This window comes from Mustela lutreola, chromosome 2, assembly GCF_030435805.1.
Source record: "Mustela lutreola isolate mMusLut2 chromosome 2, mMusLut2.pri, whole genome shotgun sequence".
Lineage (NCBI taxonomy): Eukaryota > Metazoa > Chordata > Mammalia > Carnivora > Mustelidae > Mustela > Mustela lutreola.
Window position 1 is genome coordinate 224,763,807 of NC_081291.1, and position 17,349 is coordinate 224,781,155.

The following is a 17,349-nucleotide window of genomic DNA, read 5'->3' on the forward strand; positions in this document are numbered from 1 at the left end:
CACAGGTAAACAGATTATTTTAATAAAGTGCGACAGTGCCGCGCGGGTGTGGGCGGCGGGCGGGCTGGGCGCCTGGGGTGCACGGCCCCGGGCCGAGAGAGGCGCCTGTCATGGTGCCTGCGGCCCTGGGCGCTCTGTCGGTGGACGCGGCCCTTCCCCCGGCCGGAGGGGACACTCAGGAGGCACAAGGCCCCCGGGGTTTGGAACAAACACGTTTATTGCAGGAAAGGCGTGGCAGGCGCCGGGCGGGCTCACCAGGCGAAGAGCGGCTTGTGGTCCTCCTTGGAGAGCTCACACAGGCAGGTCAGCAGCAGCAGCGAGTCGCCCAGGAACTTGGGAGGCACCACGTCGATGACCAGCTTGCGCAGCGCAGCTGGGCTGCTGTGCAGCGGGTTGGCGCGCAGGTCAGGCCGCTGCTTGAGGATGCCGTAGGTGTTGATGAGGAACTCACTGAACACCGGGTGCACGTCGCGGTTGTAGCCGAGCCTCTCCAGGCGCGCCGTGAGCGTCAGGTAGCGGTGCGTCAGCTCGCGCAGCTTCTTCTCGTCCACCGACCCGTCCAGGGACTTGATGGACGTCTGCGGGTGCAGCGACCGGGCTTCCTGGGGGGCACTGCGGGCACTGGGATGCACACCCAGAGCCCAGCCCCCAGCCCCGTGGAGCACCCCCGGGACAGACGGGGTCGGAGTTGGGAGGAGTGTGGAGCTTCGCCCCTAGCGCCTAGGGGCCTCTGCTGGGGCTGTCCCAGGCCACCCAGCAGCTGCGGGCTCCTTACGCCCTGTCCCATGGGGACCTCCACAGCCCTCAGCCGCCCTCAGGCCCTCAGCTGCGTGGGCACCACGGTGATGAGGCATCCAGGGGACCCTTCCCCCAGGGCAGCAAGGAGGGGGGACCTGGCAGTGGAGGACCGAGGGCAGCGAGGGGACAAGAGCAGGGAGGGACCCTGGGGGAGTGAGGGGCCCCCCACGGCAGGTCAGGGGATCTGGGCAGGGAGGGACCCCAGGGCATTGAGGCCCACCTGCTTGATCTTCTCAGGGATGTTGGACACGGTGAAACCGTACAGACGGGTCACCCCTGGGAAGACGTAGGCCAAGATGCGCCGGTCCAGCTGGAAGGCGATCTCCCCGACTATGCGCCCGTCCTTCTCAGTGCTGGAGAAGCTCGGGATCTCTGTGAGGAGTGGAGCTGCTGAGACAGGCCGAGGGTGCCAAGACACGGACCATCAGGGGCCACCCTCTTCCTCCCGCTGGCACCTGGGTGTCCATTTTAGCAAAAGGACCAACCTAAGCGCAGCCCGCGCAGGTTTGGGGTGAAAACACTGTGCCCCTCCTCTGCTCCTAGCCTCCCCCAAGGGCGAGGACTATTACAAATGGAGAAGAAGACTTGGACTCCCCTGTTGCCAGAAGGGAGAGGGACCTGTCCTCTTCTCTTAGAGCAACCTGAGTGACCTGGGATCCGACGTCCTCTCTCTCCGCCCCTCTGATGGACGGACGTGTCCTTAAAAGCTTGTTCCTACAGCCCACGATTGTCTTGTGCCCCCACCCCCACCCCTGCACCAGCGGAGGCTGCCCAGGCACTGGCTCAAAGGGGACCCCTGCTTATCACAGAGGTCCCACCCCCACGCCCAGATGCACTCAGCGGCCCAGACGGGCCCCCTCTCTTCCTGAGGACAGGTTCCCGTTAGCTTGGGAACGCGCAGAGCCCAGCTCTCGGGCCCAGGCAGGTTAAGGAGCCTGGCGCCCCACGCGGGCTTCGGGTGTGCTCAGTAACACGGGTCCTCCCCGCCTGTGAGGAGAGGGTGCCGGGCCGGCGGGGCCCGTTTTCAACCCGTCTCCCCATCACCAGCCTCCCACCCGCACCTGCTTCCCAGCCTGGCCCCGCCCAGCGGCCTCTGCGCCCCGAGCGGGGGGCCGCGCCAGCACCCTTCGGAGCGTGAGCTCCCGCAAACACCTGGTCGGGGGGTGTGACAGCGAGACACCGGGTGAGCCCAGCCTGCACGCCGGAGCCCCTCCATCGACCGCGCCCCGGCCTCCCGCAGCCTCCACCGTCCTCTCTCACCCCACGAGGGACAGCAACACACCCGTTTGCAGAGCCTTTCAAGCCCCTGGGCCTTTCCAAACCCGAGCACGAGGCCCACCCTCCAGGGCGCAGACCGGGAGCCGCCAGCGGGGTCCAGCCAGCGGGCAGACCGTGCATGCACAGACCGGGTGACCCAAAAGGCTACAGCCCAACACTTAGGACGCCCCACGCAGCCCCGGAGAGGCGCCCGCAGAGCCGTCTGTGCCGTGAATGCTGCGGGGCCGACTGGCTGTGCCTGCAGCCACGGCAGCGGCTGCCCTCCTTGGCCTCATCCAGGGCCAGGGGCCGCCTAAGCACCGGCGCCAGCAGGCTGCCCGGCCAGTCGCACCCCGGGAGCAAGGGGGCCCCTCCCAGCAGCTACCAGCCCGCAGCCCCAGCTTCTCACCCAGGGGAGGCGGCTGACCCAGGAGGATGAGGGAGAGAGAGGAGCAGGCGGAGGAGTGGGAGGGGCCCCAACGGTGTGGGTGCCGTGGGCGAGGGACCCACCGGAGCCGAATGGCCCACAGCCACGCGCGGTGGCAGGGGTGGGGGGGTGCTGAGGATGAAGGGTCCCCGGGTGGGGGAAGCCAGTGAGGACCTGAGGCTCCTGAGGGCCGAGGAAAAAGGCTGGTGTGACGTGCTGGGGACAGGGCCACAGACTGCAGCCGCAGGACGGGACGCGGCTCCCGACGCAGCCTGACACCTCCCCGAATATCGTTTCTGAGCAACAGTTCACACAGCACAAAATTCCCTCTTCAAGTGTGCGATTCAGACGTCCTTCTGCACCCACCGAGTCACACAGTGGCCACCCCGACCCAGAGCCGAAACAAAACCGGCACCTGCCGCCGTCACACGACACCCCCAGCCCCTGAGAACACTGGTGCGCTTCCGGTCCCTGGGGATGCATCTGTGCCGGACACCCCACCCGTGTTGTAACACAGCGTGTGGCCCCGAGTCTGACGCCCATGCAGCTGTCCCCGAGCTCCATCCACACGACTGTCCCCGAGCTCCGTCCATACGACTGTCCCCGAGTCCGTCCACACGACAGCCAGGACAGCACTGCATTCCCGTCTACACTGAGGAACGTCGCGTCGTGTGGCCGGACCCCATTCCAGTTATGCATCTGTCACCGACAGGCTCGGGGGGACAATGACAAGGCCGCTAGACCTTCATGTGAAAACCTCTGCGTGGTCAGACGTTCTCAGGCCCTCTGCATACACCCCCGGGACTGGATTCTGGGACACGTGGTGATTCTACGTTTAACTTTTGGTGAAACGGCAAACCGCATCTACAGCAACAACGTAGGTGCGTTCCGTCGCCACCTTGTCACCAACGCCTGCGTCTGTCCCTCGTTTTTGTGGCAGCCCCCTCGGGGCGTGCGGCGGCCTCTCACGGTGCTGCGGTCCCGCGATACCGGGCGTCTCTTCATGCGCTTGTCCTCCGCTCGTGTGTCCTCTTTGGGGACATGTTCCGTCGCAGTCTTGGCCCATCTTTAACTGCATTGTCTTCCTACCGCCGGACTGCGGAGAATTCTCACGTGTCTGGGATACCAGCGCCTCCACCTCCGACTGGCAAGTATCTTCTCCCGCTCTGCGGGTTGAATTCGCTTTCACGAAATATGTTCCTTCGAAATTTGTACGTGTTTGCTTCTGGTAAAGCCCAGAGTATATACTTATCCTTTTGTGGCTCATGCTTTTGGTGTCACATCTGAAAGTCTCTCGCCAGATCCAAGGTCGTAGGTTTTATCTCTGTGTTTTCCTCTAAGAGTTTTATGGCTTTGGCTCTTCCAGATCTTTCAAGTCTTTGACACATTTTGAGTTACTTTTCGTTTGTGGAGCGAGGGCCGGCGGCGCTCTCGTGCGTGTTTGCTCACTCGTCCCAGCACTGTTTGTTGCAAAGACCGTCCTCTCCCCGTGGCACTGTCCTTCCTGCACAGGAAGCCTGCGGGCGCTTGGGCTGGTTTCTGGACTCGGTTCTACTCCACTACTCCACGCCGGGCCTTCGGACGCCCGCTGCCGGCATTCCCGAAGCTCTGCAGCAAGTTCGGGAACTGGAAAGTGTGGCTCCTCCAGTGTCGTTCTCCTTTCTCAAGACTCATTAGCCTCTTCTGGGTCCCTTACCTCTTACCTCTACAACTGATTTCAAGATGTTTGTCTGTTTCTGCAAAGAAGCCGGCCGGGATTTTTACAGGGATTTCTGCTGAGTTTGCATATCAGTTCGGAGAGTGCTGCCGTCTTAACAACATGAAGACTTCTGGTCCGTGAACACGACACGCGTCTGCACCTACAAGTCCTCTTCGCTGTCTTTCAGCAGGCATATTGCAGCTGTGGTATGCTCCCTCCGTAGTCACTTTGCAAGGCTGCAGAAGCTTCCCAGGAGTTAGAGCTGAGAACAGGCTGATGGCACAGCAGCACATCAGGGCACAGGAGGAGCACGGCGGTGCGGGCTGCAAATTCCCTTCCATGTTAATACGTGTCGCCCACCAGGAGCCAGTCTCTCTTCCCAGCCCTGTCTTGAAAGCATAAATTAGACGGAAGAAGTACTCTACACCTGAGATGTTCTAGAAATCATTTCTAGTCCAACCTGGGTCTTCCAATATCCACCCAAAAATCTATTCTTCAAAGAAAAAGTCAGCAACATTAACAAACCTCTAGCCAAGCACATGAGGGGAAAGAGAAAGAAGACGAAGACCGGTGCTGTCACAAACTGGAGATGGCTTCACCGCCGATCCTACAGATGCTAAAAGGATAATAATGGAACATTAGGAACAATTCTGTGCTAAAAAAATGTGACAAGATGGATGAAATGGACCAATCCCTTAAAAGACATAAAAATAAAAGTTCACTATTGTGAGTAAACTGCCAAAGCTCCCTCGAGAAGAAATCGATCATTTGAACAGCTGTGTATCAACTAAAGAAACTGAATTTGCAGCAGGAAACATTCCTACAGAGAAAATTAAAGGCTCAGGTGGTTTCTGTGGTGAGTTTCACCGAATGTCTAAAGAGTAAATAATATGGGTGCCTGGGCGGCTCCGTGGGTTGGGCCGCTGCCTTCAGCTCGGGTCAGGATCTCAGGGTCCTGGGATCGAGCCCCGCATCGGGCTCTCTGCTCAGCAGGGAGCCTGCTTCCTCCTCTCTCTGCCGGCCTCTCTGCCTACCTGTGATCTCTCTGTCTGTCAAATAAATAAATAAAATCTTCTAAAGAGTAAATAATACCAAGTCTATATAAACTCTCCAGACGACTGACGAGGTTGGAGTCCTTCCCACCCCATCCACTGAAGCCAACATTAACCCAGTACCAAAACCAAAAAATGACATTAAAAGAAAACTGTAGGCCAGTATCCCCCATAGATAGCAAAAATTCTCAAAAAAAGTTTAGGAAAATTAAATCCAACAATACAAAAAAGTATAATACAGGATGACCAAGTGGGGTTTATCTCAGGAATGCAAGTTTGGTTTATGATTCAAAAATCAATCAATATGGGTAGCCTGGTTGGCTCGGTCAGTAGAGTATGTGACTTTAGATCTTGAGGTGTGAGTTCAAGTCCCACACTGGGTGTAGAGATTACGTAAAAATAAAAATCTTTTTTTTAAAAAATCAATTTAATTAACAATATTACAGAAATAGACTATAAATAAAAACAAATGCTCATCTTATTAGATTCAGAAAAAGCACTTGACAAAATCCAATATCCATTCATTATAACTCTTAGGAAACTAGGAATTAAAGGGCACTTACTCAACCTGATAAAGGACGTCTACAGAGACCTGAGCTAACGTCACACTTAGCAGTGACAGACTGAATGCTTTCCGCCTAAATGAGGAAAACACAAAATGTCCACTGTCACCATTTCTATTCAACATGTGCTAGAGGTTCTAGTCAAAGCAATAAGACAAGAAAAAATGAAAGGAATACAAACTAGAAATGAAAATAGAAACTTGTCTTTATTCCCAAATGACACAGTCATATATCCTAAGGAATCCACGAAAATCTAGAACAATAAATCTAGAACATATAAATGACTTCAGTAAGGCTGCAAGATAAAAGGTCATATTTTGTCAGGGTTCTCCAGAGAAATAGAAACAGAACCAACAGGGTGTGCATGTGTGTAAGGAATCAGCTCACATGATTATGGAGACTAACAAGTCTCAAGGTCTGCAAGATGAGTCTGCAAGTAGAGATGTGGGGGGACTGAAAATGTTGCTTTAGGCTAACTTTGTAGGTCTGAGAACCAAGAGAACCAGAGGTGTGATTTCAGTCCAGAGTATTGCAGGTTTACAACATCAAGAAAAAGTGATGTTATAGTTCAAGCCCAAAGTTAGTCAGACAGGAGGGATTCTCTCTTCCTCGGGGCAGAATCAGCCTTTTTGTCCTAGTCGACCTTCAACTGATTAGATGAGGCCCACCCACACTGGGAGGACAATGTGCTCATTCAGCCTATTCAAATAAGTGTTAAACTCACCGAAAATGCTGTCACAGAAACACCCAGAATGTCTGACTAAATATCTGGGTACTTCATGGCCCAGTCAAGTTGACAAATAAAACTAACCACCACAGGAACAGATATAAAAAAATCAATTGTGCTATTATATACTAGAAATGAACAATCAGAAATTGATAATGATAAGGGCAATACTATTTCCTATAGCATCAAAAATGGGAAAATATTAAGGGGCCAATTTAACAAAAACGTGCAGGACTAAACTTAGAAAACTATAAACATTGTTGAAATTTTTAGACAACAGAAACAGAGAGATATACAGTATTCATGGCTCCAAAAGTTCAATATTGTAAAGGTGTCATTTCCCTGAAAACTGACCTAATCAATCTGTAGATGCAAGGCAACCCCAAACTCTCAGCAAATTTTTTGTAAAAACGGACAAGCTGAGGGGCACAGCTTGAGGGTGGCTCAGTCAGTTGGGCATCTGACTCTTGGTTTCGGCACGGGTCTGACCTCAGGGTGGTGGATCGTGTCCCACATTGGCTTCTGCGTGCAGTGGCAATGAGTTTCACTCTCCCTCTCACTCTGCCCCTCCCCACTTCTAAAAGAAGGAAAGAAATCTTAAAGAAAAAGAGTTGATTCTAAAATTCACGTGGTGGGGCGCCTGGGTGGCTCAGTGGATTAAGCCGCTGCCTTCGGCTCAGGTCATGATCTCAGTGTCCTGGGATCGAGCCCCGCATCGGGCTCTTTGCTCAGCGGGAGCCTGCTTCTCTCTCTCTCTCTGCCTGACTCTCCGCCTACTTGTGATTTCTCTCTCTGTCAAATAAATAATAAATAAAATCTTTTTAAAAAAAATAAATAAATAAATAAAATAAAATAAAATTCACGTGGAAGTGCAAAGGACCTAAAATAGCCAGAACAACTTCGAAAATGGAAAGCAAAGTTGCGGGACGTGGACTACCTGGTGAACTGTCTCGTGCTCCAGCTACAGTAACCGAGACCGCGCGCTGGAATCAACACGGACAGACAAACAGGACGGCATGGAGGATCCAGAAATACACATACACAGACATGGACAGAAACGGGAGGTAATTCAGCGGAGAAAAAAATAATCCTTCTGAACCCTGGTGCCGGAAGCAGCAGCCGTCTAAGGTGAATCCCGCCACGTACAAAACGGACTTGAAATTGATCAGAAACCTAAATGTCAAACCTGAACCCATAAAACATCTAGAAGAACACACAGGAGAGAACCTTTGTGACCTTCAGCGTGACAAAGATTTCTTAAATAGGACAGAAAAAGCATGAACTCTATAAAAGAAAAAAATCAATAAACCAGACTTCATCAAATTAAACAGTTTTGCTCTTCCAAGAACACGTGTGCAAACGGAAAAGCCACGGACGAGGGGGCCGCGGTTGCAGCGCATGTGCCCGGAAAAGGACCAGTGTGCAGACTCTATCAAGAGCACGAAGACAGCAACTCCATTTTTTTTAGAGACAAAACATTCTAACGGAAGCAGCGCCAGACCCTGACCTCCCAGCCACACTCTTCTCCCTCTGCTGGAAAATGGAGACGCTCCCGCCGGCGGGCCACCAGCCCCCACCCCCAGCCCCCGCCAGCTGCCTGCCACCACACCCCGGTGCCCGCCCCGGTGCCCGCCCCGGTGCCCACCCCTCGCGGGGCCGTACCGTTAAGGTAGTAGCTCCTCCTGGTCCTGTCCCCAGAGGGCAGGCTGCTCTCCGAGAAGCACACTTTCTTGGGCCGGACCATCTCCCTGGGCTCCAGCAGGGTCTTGTCCGCCAGCGGGTCCTGCAAGGGGCTCAGGAGTGGGGACAGCTTCCTGTCAGCGCCTCGGGGCGCACGCAGCTCGGGGGAACTGAGGAACGCCTTGAAGGGCACCTGGCCGGAGGTCGCACAGCCGGGGGAAGCGTCGTCCTCACTGGAGATGGGGGCGTGCGAGCACAGCAGGTCCTCCAGGGAGGACGTCTGCAGCTGGGAGCGTGCGTCGGGGGCACTGGCGAACCTTCCAAAGTCTGCAACTGGGGTGGGGGGGAGGGGCGGTCAGGCTGTGGTCCTGAAGCATCCCTGAGGAGGGCGAGAATACGGAAGAACTCCCGCACGTCCAGCCTCCGGCCACGACAGCCACCCCGTGCCTCAAGGCCCTCCTCTTCCCCCTGGAGAAGACGGCCCGTGTGCGTGGGCCTGCGTGCGCTTCCTGCCCACCCGTCCATCCACACACAGCCCCGAGGGACTCGGATCTGCTTTCAGAAGCTCATGTAAGTGGTGCCGTCCTACGCGTGGTTTGTTCTGCCACGTACCCTTCTGCCCCAGCTTTGTGGGAGTGTATCCATGTTGAGTCGCCAGGCAGCTTACCTGATACGGGTAACCGGTTCCTGCCAATGTGTCTCACACACACACACACACACACACAGCCATTCTCACACCTGTTGCTCTGGGGATAGACATGAGAACAGTTCCTGGTTTTCTCGAAAAGCAAAGCTGTGATCAGCATCCCCTGATGGCCTCTCTGCTCGAGAGCACCCTGCGTGGTCTACACTTGGCTCAGGCGTGCCCGACACTTTCTCTGTGTTCCGCATGAGTGGAAAGTAGAACACTCCCGCAGCTTCACGGGTCCTAGGTTAGCAAAGACCAGGCTGACGGCATCACATGGCCTTTCCCTAATCCCCAGGGGACTGAGCACCTTGTCGAATGCTTATTAGCTCCTTGCGTTTGCTTTCTTTTTTTTTTTTTTTAAAGATTTTATTTATTTATTTGACAGACAGAGATCACAGGTAGGCAGAGAGGCAGGCAGAGAGAGAGAGAGGAGGAAGCAGGCTCCCTGCTGAGCAGAGAGCCCGATGCGGGACTCGATCCCAGGACCCTGAGACCATGACCTGAGCCGGAGGCAGCGGCTTCACCCATGGAGCCCCCCAGCACCCCCCTCGCGTTTTCTTGAGGGGAATCCTCTCTGCCTTTTCTCTGCTCCTCTTAGCTTTGGGGGGGCACGTAGGGCCCGGAGTACTCTAGTTATTTGTAGCAGCTCTTGTGGCTCCTAGTCGACGGAAGTGCTGTCAGCACCTTCTTCCCTTGGGTGCCCTGCTTGTGTTTTCATGTTTTATACGGACCTGTCGTGCAGAATTTTTTTTAAATTACGATGTAATCACTTTAACTTATTGATTCTTTTTGTGATTATAAAATCCTTCTCTATTCCCATATGACAAACGTGCTCTCCTAGCAACAAAGCGAATATTTACTTGAAAAACAGCGTTTTAGGAGCTGTGATGAAAAGTTATCAAGGCGCCGGCTGGCTCATGGAGGAGCGTGCAGCCCTTGGTCTCGGGGTTGTTGGGACGGAGGTTACTTACATGAACTGAACTTCAAAAAAAAAATGTATCTTAAAAGCTACCTCCTTGGGAACAACTAACCCACCTCCGGCAATGTCCTCCCAGAAACAAACCTTTGAGAAAAAGAACCGCCGTCAGGATGTCTTGCCTTCGGTCTGCCCGCCTGGCCAAAGTGTTCATTCCTGCAGGCCGCTGAAGGGCCTCAGGGTGTCCTGGCCAGCGCAGAAGTGCCCACCGAGCAGCCTTCAAGAGCTCCCCAAGTGTGAGACAGGAGAGCACCCCGGGCGGCCCCAGAGCCCAGGACTCAGAGCCCTGAGGGCAGGCGGCCTCCCCACACAGGGGAAGGGGCTGCCCGACCTTCCAAAGGGCCTGTTCTAAAGGGACTTCTGCTGTGCTCAGCCGGGTCTGGGCTTCGTTTCACTCCTGTTTAGTGAGCGGCCATTCTCTCTGTCACAAGCCTCCAGTAAAGTTGGGTTAATATTAAAAAAACAGTTTTTAAACTTCAGTCAAGTCCAAAAAGCAGGCACATTTGCAGGCTACGTTTTAATGAAGCTATAAATGACTAAGAAGCGTCAGCACAAAATTCCGTTTCCTCAGCAGCGAAAGCACTCCCCCCGTAATGATCACATCGAGGAAGAAACGAAGAGACGTCGCTGAGTAACGAGGGAAATAGAACACCGTGATGACGGCGTCAGTGCACTTAAAACTGTGTTTGCATTGAAATTAGGAATGTAAATGCTTTAATTCCTTTTAAAAATCATCAAAAAATTTAACATTCAGACCAAGACATGAAGAGGAGCTCCTAAAACAGAAAATCTAGAAGCAGAATACCCCGGAGGGAGCTCCACGGAGTGTCCACAAGGCCGCACAGCTGCGGACAGTGACTGCGGAAACGGAACACACGGCGGTGAAACTGGGGAGGAGAAATCGGCTTCAGGAGGGCGAGAGTCGCCCCACCACCCCTGGGACCCCAGGAACAGGAGAGCTCCGGTGGGACGGTGCTTCTCAACGACTCAGTAAGAAGCAGAAAATCTCAATGGACCAATAGGCGAAGAAGAAAAATCTAGAAGTTACAAAACCATTGTGCTCCAAGGGCACGGGCCTGACAATAAGATCTTTCGGGTTCCAAGTGACTCCTACTCCCCACGCCGCAGGAGCAAGGTCGGAACACTGGAACATGAGAGCGTGCCTGATGGAGGGTATAAACGGGTCGCAGCTCGGGTGCCGAATTCCCACACAGAAAACCACAGACGGAAAACCAAAGCGCAGACTCCCGTAGGAGTAGAGTACATGAGATCCTGAGTGAAACCCCATCCCGGCGGACTCCAGGGCACCGCCTGAGCTCCCAGCCCCAGGCTTCGGGCTAGAGCAGGCCGAGGGCCACAGCCGAGGGCACCCCACCACGGCCACACTAGGGTCGGTCTCAATTTTTCTTGCTCTTCAGAAGGGTCTAGAAGCATCCTCCCAGTGCCCAGCCTGGGAGCCCCCCACCCCCAGGCTCCCCCGCCGGCCGCCGATGCCAGGGTTCTGAGTCCCAGGAGCAAAGACAAAGGCCTAATTAACCAGCACACACCATGACCTCCTCTACCGTGGTCCTGGGCCCCCGGTGTGGGTGTAGACTCAGAGCAGAAGAGACCGAAAAACCGAGCGGCACACAGGCAGCAGCTGGTGCGGGAGCCGGGCACCTTCCCAGGAGCACGGGGTGTGTGGCTGGGGGTCGCGAGGGGCCCGGCGGTATCCAAGGTGCGGGGCTGCAGGCTGGCGGAGCGTGTCCAGCAGCGGCCACTTCAACAGTTCAGTAGTCCCCGGCCCCTGACTCCAGGGTTTCCCGCCGTGACCCCAGCGGCAGGTCTGCCGTGCCCTGGCTGTCCTGTTGGGGACCGTGGGGGCATCGACGTGCGCACAGCTCCACTGGGCTCAGGGAAACCCCAACAATGCCCGACAGGCACGCGCATGTACCCACCATACGTGTCAGAGAGAGACCCAGGAAAAGGCCGGCCGTGGCTGCCGGTGGGAATGGGGCAGGACCCGGGCCGGCCTGGATGCTACAGCCTCCCGGGACGTTGGTACCTTTGCCACCGGTACATGTGGCTGAGCACAGAGAACAGGCTTTCAGAACGTGCCCTGCTTTGAAGGCAGACGCTAAGGGACTGTGAGAGATGACAGCTGTTGCTGGGGCCTTGAACACCCTGTCGTGCACGCGTACCTCCAAACTCCAGTCCTCCAGCAGGCTGAGAGCCAGGGCCAGGCCTGGAGGCCTCGTCCCAGAGCCCAGGGCTTGGGGTGACCCCTCCCTGAGGCCGGTCAGGGCCTCCCAACCTGGGAAGGCCTAGTGGCCTGAGGAGCTCCTGCTAAGACTGGTGTCCTGCAAGGTCTGGGCTTGTTCGGGGTGACCCATGGGCAGGGGTGCCGGCTGCCACCCCAGAGAGTCCGCCCCGGTAAGGCCCCGACCAGGGTCCCCCCAAGGGACCCGGCCAGAGTCAGAGTCCACACCTCTGCCGACCAAGCGCCCGGGGGCTCCTGGGGCTGCGGACGCAGGGTCTGAGTCGTCAGAGGAGGCCACAGCCTGACCTCATTCTCAGGACAACGCCACCCAAGGGCATCTCTGGTGGCCCCAGAAGGCAGCACGGACCTCCGTGGGGTGATGTCAAGGCCCTGGGAGGCCAGTCGGCTTCAGCTTCTGGTGACAAGCATGCGCCTGGGCTGCTGGTGGGAACCAGGACTGGTGGGGACCAGGGGTTTCTCCAGCTGCCCCTCGGGGCGTCACTGTCCCCTTCCCGCCACCCCCACCACCTCCGTCCCCCACTGCCACCCTCTGCTTGCCCCGAGCTCCATCCCCAGGTCCCCCTCGAGGCCGAAGGAGTCCGGATGCCATGAAGGACCCCGGGGACGCGCTGGCTCATGGGGCTTCGCACCCACGCGCTCCGTGCATGGGGCCGGTGCGTGGCAGCCCAATATGAGGGCTAACCCCCCACCCCGTTTCCTGGATGCGGACTTCATGGCCAGAAGGGCCTTACCTGAGGACGTGCAGCAGAATGGGGAACTGGGTCTCGGCTTGCTCAGACCTGAGGGAAGGAAGTGGGCCTGAGACCCTGGGCGTCAGCCAGCCAGGCCCTGGCCCTGAGCTGCGGCCTCCCCTCGGCTCCCGGAGCCCAGCAGCTGGCCAACCCCCGCCACCCCGGCCCGCGGCCTCACCTGCGCTCCCGGGGGAGCCGTCCTCGGGGTAGGCGGGCCCTTTGGTGAAGAGGAGGTCGCGGCCCCCGAGGCCACAGCGGTCGGGGCAGCTCTCGCTGAGCAGGCGCTTGAGCATCTGGTTCTCCTTCAGGAGGCGCACCTGCTTCTTCAGATCCGCATTCTCGCTCAGGAGCCTGTGCATCAGCTCGCTGCCCTCGGCCATGGCCACGTCCTCGCGTGCTCACGTGTGGGCCTGCGGCCCCATGGAGGTGGAAAGCCAGAGCCCGCAGGCGCTCCAGATGCGGCCCGGGCCTCGGAGCTCCAGGGCGGCCCGGCCTTCCGCAGCCTTGTGATGTCGCCCGCTCTTAAAGAGCCGGTCCCCCGCCCCCGCCAGGCCACCCACTTCTCCACAGACCCTGCCCCTGGGGCCAGCGCGGACACACCAGGACGCTCAGCTCGCTACAGGACTGTGCTGGCACCTCCTAGGAGCAGCCAGAGGCCCGGGCGGAGGGGCCTGTCGGGCCATCCACACCACGGGGCACGGGCCTCGGGGGGCCTCTGCCTTCACCCTGCGTGACTGGTGGCGTCCCTCCCCATGAGCCCTCAGCCCCCAACACGGTTCTCGGGCGGCTCCCTGCTCTGTGCCCCAGAACCTGGGCCGGTGCCTGGTGCACGGGCACGCGTATTGGGGTGCACCCCGGGACGCACACTTAAGGAAGGAGGGGCAGCGGGAGACAAGCTCGGGGTCCCCAACAGGCCCCAGCCCCGGGACTCCAGGCCGGCTCTGCAGGGCTACCAGTTGGAGGCCGCCCACCACCCACACTGCCCACTTGTGAGGAAGGCTCCGGACTGGGGCCGAGTGGAACACAGGCCGTTACTGGACCTAATGGAAGGCTCCCCGGACCAGGCACAAGCGCCAAGCAGACCCCACGCAGACCCGAGCTCCCAGAGCCCCGCCGGGGGGCAGATTTCAGACCCCGGCTGGTGGGAGCACGGCTGAGCCCACCCCAATGCCTGGTCCGCCCGGGAAGTGCCCAGGAGGGTACATGAGCTCTGCTCCCAGCTCTAGAGCTCCCGCTCGTGCTTCTCGGCAGCTGTGAGGCCGCAGACACGTCGTCTCCTGCTCCTCCGGACTGGACACAGTCTGACCAAGGAGGCAGCACGCCCTCCAGCCCCGACAGCCCTCCAGCCCCGACAGCCCCCACAGCCCCCACAGCCCCGACAGCCCCCACAGCCCCCACAGCCGCGACAGCCCTCCGGCCCTGACAGCACGCAGCATCAAGGGCCCTGGGGTGCGGGTGCCGGGCCTCCAGGCTGAACAAAGCATCGTCTCCCCAGGCTGCCAAGTTAGCAGGAGGAAGCAAGCAGAGAATCCTAGAGTCGGGTTTGTGGAAGACAGGACTGTACCTTACACAACCTGAGAAAAACCCAGGGTCTGGACTCACAGCCTCTCACGTTAGACAAGGACCACGGAGGCGCAGACAGGGCCCACGGCGCACGGGTGCACGGGAGATGCCAGGACTCCCAGGGTGGAGGCCTCTGCCCCCAGCCGAGAGAAGGCCTCCCCTCCACTGGCCCCTTCCCATGACCCTAGAAAACCCTCAGGACATCCTACCCCCTCCAGTCACAGGCCCAGCACCCTCTGCAATCAGGATGCTCTCATCGCTAGGTTCAACTTACTGCTAGTCTGTGAGGGACACTGATCTGTTCACCATTTTCCCGGAGGGTCCTGGTCTGCTTTTGCTCCCAAGGCCATGCTGGCCTTATGAAAGGAGTTGCAAAGTGCTCCTTCGTCCTCTAAGGTCTGGGTACTTGTGTTGGGTTTTTTCTCTCTCCTATTTTTGAGAAAATTCACCAGGAAGCCATCTTAGCCTAGAGCTTTCTTCTGGAAAAGTTGTAAATTTCAAATTCAATTTCTTTAAAATAGAGATAGGGCTACTTAAATATCCCCTTTCTTTTCCCAACCACCTAGATGACGACTCGTCCTTCGGGGAGCCGGTCCGTGTCTGTGCCGGGGCGCACCGGCGAGCCGCCCACGGCAGCCCCTCGCACTCACTCTGCGGTCTCACGCCTCTGAGGACGCACACTGTGTGTGTGTGTGTGTGTGTGTGTGTGTGTGTGTGTGTGTGTGTGAACACAGAGCAGCGGCGTCGGCAGCTGTACGAGCAGGACGTGAGACTCCGCGAGCGGGGCGGTGGGAGTGCGGACGCAGAGAGGGGCAGGATGGCGCACTCGGACTGACCACAACGGGTCGGCGGGTCGGACAGTCGGCTCGCGTCTGTGGGACCCACGGCCATGCGCCCCGTGGGCACCCACAGCAGCTTTCCTTCCTTTCTGGATCAGAGCAGAGGCTTGTTAGCGTTCTCCAAGCATCAACTCGTGGTTTCACTGACCTCCGTTGCGCTTCATACAGCATTTGACTTGTTCTCTTACCTGCATTTCCTCCCTCCTAAGCTGGACGCTTACATCGCTGATTTGAAACCTTCTTCACAGCACGAACACGTAAGCCTGCGACCATTTCTGTAAGCACGGCTTGACCATATCCCACAAACTCCTAACTCATTTTTTCTTTAGCGTGAAATACTTTGTTTCCCTCATACTTTCATTTTTGACCATTGGTTATTTAGAAGTATATTATTTAATTTCCAAATATTTGGGATTTTTATCCTAGTTACCGATTTCTAGTTTAATTCCATTGTGGTTAGAGAATGCACTGCTCACTTCAATCCTTTCGTATTTCTCGAATTCCTGACCGTTTCCTGACTCATTTCCTAACCACTGTGTGGTCTTCGTGAATGGTCCGTAAGCTCTTGACAAGAATGACATGGAGTGTCCCATAAATGCCCATTACTTCAGGTTGGTTCAACCCTCCGGCCGCGTTGCTGAGACAATGTTGAAATCTCCCACTCTGTGTTTTACTGAATTCCCTCTCCGGCTGCACGTTTTTGTTTTTCATATTCTGAAAGGTACATATACATTATTGTTATTAAATACCTCTCCATGTCTAGTTCCGTTCCTTCTCCTGAAACCTACTTTGGTACTAATATGATATTTGTCATGATGGCTTTTGTTACATATTTTTCTAAACTTGTACTTTTATCTTGTGTTTTTACAACTAAAATTTCTCAAGGACAACATAGCTGGGTCGTGATTTTTCATGCAGTGTGACAGTCTGTGCCTTTAGCTGGAGTGCGTAGCCCTTTACAGTGAGTGAAGCTACTCCCGTGGTTGGCGCGTCCTTCTAGGGCCACGACAAGGCAGCGCGCACGGGGGCTCACCAGCAGCGGCCGCCCCTCCTACGGCTCCGAAGGCTCATCCACCGGTCTCTGCTGAGCTTCACAGATCTTGTGCTTATGTACCTCACCTCAGGAAAAACCGCAGCCGTTATCCAGCTGTTTGTCCGCCTCCCGCCATCCCCATTTTGTGGGACTCCAATTCTACACGTGTCAGACCACTCAAGATCACCCAATAGGTCACTGGCGTTTGTCTTTAAAGAATCCTGGCCACCACAGGCTGTTTCAACTCAGCTATTCCTGGATGGCCCAAGAGCAGCCCCCATTCCTCTGCCCTCCCAAGAGCCAGCATCAAAGACACAGGGTGTCAAGCCCACTGCACCTCACACCCACGAAAGGCCTGGCTGTGCGGCAGGTGTCAGAGGCGGCCTGACGCCATGCAAACCAGCTGTGTGTTCCACTTGTCTCAAGTAAGGGCTTCGATGCCCCTGGGGCCACCCCTGTCCCTGGAGGAAGGCTGGACACCACCTCTCAGCATGTAGAAACTAACGGTTCGATTCTTCTCACTGAAGAAAACCTGAAGTTGTCTTGATCACCCTCAGCCTCGTCCTCCTGAGTGAGGAAAGGTGGGGGGTGCTCTGAGACAGCACCCACAATCCCAGGTGAAAATGCCCAGGCATGAAAGTCACACATGGCAGAGGGGCCCGTGGCCCTGGTGCCCTCCAGGGGCCTCCTCAGCCTCCTTCCACTGCCACCTGTGTGGGCGGCTCTCAGCAGATCCCGCCGCGAGCAGACGCCCTACAGGGAGGCGCTGAGACCCACCCACAGCCAGTGGGACCAGAGGGCTACTGTGGGCAAGCCCCGGCCGCCTCCTGGCGAGCCGAGCACTGGAGCCGATCCAACCCTGGCACGCGCCTCACGTCCCATCGACTCCCCTTTGCCTTCTGTTTCTACCCTAATTCCTTTTTCAAACAAAGTGAATCATGAATGAAAATTTATACTGCAGATCAAATGAAAATAAACCAAGCTGAGCAATTAACCTACAATCACCCTGTCGGCAGAGATGAGAGAGGAATGGGAGGCAACAGGAGACAGCATTAA

The 17,349-nt window shown here is 56.6% G+C and overlaps 1 protein-coding gene across 6 annotated transcripts; it reads right to left on the reverse strand.

Annotated features, from left to right (window-relative positions):
* On the reverse strand, window positions 1–15,116 carry SPATC1L (spermatogenesis and centriole associated 1 like). 6 transcript variants are annotated; one of them, XM_059164981.1, is made up of 5 exons: window positions 13,037–15,116; window positions 12,859–12,906; window positions 8,186–8,536; window positions 1,019–1,170; window positions 1–602 (listed from the first exon to the last, which is right to left on the reverse strand). In XM_059164981.1, the coding sequence occupies exons 1-5, from the start codon at window positions 13,236–13,238 to the stop codon at window positions 252–254; spliced, it is 1,104 nt and encodes a 367-aa protein (XP_059020964.1). In that variant the 5' UTR covers window positions 13,239–15,116; the 3' UTR covers window positions 1–251. The 6 variants fall into 6 exon arrangements, with proteins under 6 accessions (XP_059020964.1, XP_059020963.1, XP_059020962.1 ...); XM_059164980.1 differs by having other exon boundaries at window positions 1,019–1,185; XM_059164979.1 differs by having other exon boundaries at window positions 1,019–1,188.
* Between the last annotated feature and the right edge of the window lie 2,233 nt (window positions 15,117–17,349).